Source organism: Vipera ursinii (assembly GCF_947247035.1).
Source record: "Vipera ursinii genome assembly, chromosome: Z".
Classification (NCBI taxonomy): domain Eukaryota; kingdom Metazoa; phylum Chordata; class Lepidosauria; order Squamata; family Viperidae; genus Vipera; species Vipera ursinii.
The window spans coordinates 25,047,723-25,049,684 of NC_139517.1; the positions used below are offsets into that span (position 1 = coordinate 25,047,723).

The 1,962-nt window shown below is 31.9% G+C and overlaps 1 protein-coding gene across 1 annotated transcript; it reads left to right on the forward strand.

Annotated features, from left to right (window-relative positions):
* Nucleotides 1-642: 642 nt before the first annotated feature.
* Nucleotides 643-1,584, forward strand: LOC310649234 (olfactory receptor 14A16-like; the record flags this gene model as incomplete). The annotated part of the gene is made up of 1 exon (XM_083377539.1): nucleotides 643-1,584. The coding sequence occupies one exon, from the start codon at nucleotides 643-645 to the stop codon at nucleotides 1,582-1,584; it is 942 nt and encodes a 313-aa protein (XP_083233665.1).
* Between the last annotated feature and the right edge of the window lie 378 nt (nucleotides 1,585-1,962).

Sequence of the window (1,962 nt, forward strand, 5' to 3'; positions counted from 1 at the left end):
TAATCTGTATTAATCAGTTTTTGTCCACGATGTTGCTTAACAAGCAACCAATTCATTCATGTCCTTATTAATAAGCAAATTCAAATTATGTATTTTGTTATTTATTATTCAGCTGCACAATAATCCTAAGAATACACATATTTCTTCACATCTTAGTATAGCAAAATTGATATCTAATGCATTTAAAAATATTTAATGCAATTTCAAGAAACATATTATTTTAAATACTGTACACAGATTTTTCTCCATGTTTCCTTCAAGGCATTATTGATTTCTATCAACATACTGAGATTTTATTTTAAACATTCTAACATAATTTTGAGGAATGGACAATTTCAAATCTTTTGCATAAGTTTCCACCATTTCCACTTATATTATGTAATATATTTTATTTACTTTATTCTTAATGACAAGCTAAGGATTGCTGCAAAATTTCATATTACTATTACTTGTATTATGGGAAAAACAATGTCCATTTATACAGAATGAGTAAGTACGTTTGATGTATCCATTGATCTTTTGAAACAAATTTGCCAATAATTTAACTATATTCTGACAGTAAATTGATAATAGTGATATGTAATGAAAACTCATTTATTAATTTGTTTCCTGTACTTTTTTCATAATCTGTTTTGGTACAGAATGATTGAAAGAACTGGAACAGGCAACCAATCTTCTGTGAGAGAATTCATTTTGATGGGATTTTCTGATGATCATGATGTTCAATGTTTGCATTTTGTCATGTTTCTAATCATTTACTTAGTAGCCATAACTGGGAATTTACTCATAATTACTGTTGTTATTTTAAACCATCAACTTCACACTCCCATGTATTTCTTTTTGATCAACTTGTCCGTGACTGATATTTGTTACATCACAACCACAGTCCCTAAATCAATGGCAGTTTCACTGACAGATAACAAAATAATTACTTTTCCCGGATGCGTTGCTCAGGTTTTTTTAGTTATTACTAGTGCATGTTCTGAGATCTTCTTGCTTACCATCATGGCTTATGACCGTTATATAGCTATCTGCCATCCTCTGCAATATCATCTCATGTTAAACTGGGACAGCTTCAATCAAATGACAGTTACTTCCTGGGTCAGTTCTCTGCTCTATTCTTCTCTACAAACAGTTGTCACTTTCCAATTAAGCTTCTGTGGGCCAAACAGAATTGGACAATTTTTCTGTGATATTCCACAGTTACAAAAGATTTCTTGCACAGATATAAAAGTTAATCAAATTCTGATTTGGATATTTGGATTAATTGTGGGCTCCTTTTGTATTGGATTTATTTTTGCTTCTTATAGCTATATTATCTCTGCTGTGCTGAAGATTCCATCAGTTGAAGGCAGATACAAAGCCTTCTCGACTTGCAGTCCACACTTGGCAGTTTTTTCTTTATTCATGTCTACAGCTTTATTTTCATACATGAGGCCAAAATCTCTTTCCTTTCCCACTATAGATTTACTTTCTGCTGTCTCTTATACTGTTTTGCCTCCCATTATGAATCCCATCATTTATTGCCTCCGGAACAAGGATATTCAAGCAGCTGTATGGAAAATAACATCAAAAATCAAATAAACTTTTTAGCCTGATTGAATCATCTTCAACGTGACAGACACATTATTCTATTGATCATCCTCACGTGTCTTCCTCCATTATTACAGACTAATATATAGGGCAGTCTCTCAGCCTTTTGGTTTGTATGTTGCAAGTATTTAGATGTAAATGAAGGGAAAACACATTATTTAGGATATATCTTTAGCCACATTATTTACAGCCACAGATACACACACACACACACATACACACACACACACACATACATGTAAACATTTTTGTTTCTGTAGTATCAGGATGTACAAGTTCTCAGCACAGTAGTTTATTTTCATGGCATTATAGATGTTCATTTTAATACATATGTACAATCAAAATAAGGTAATTGGTTATAATAGGTCA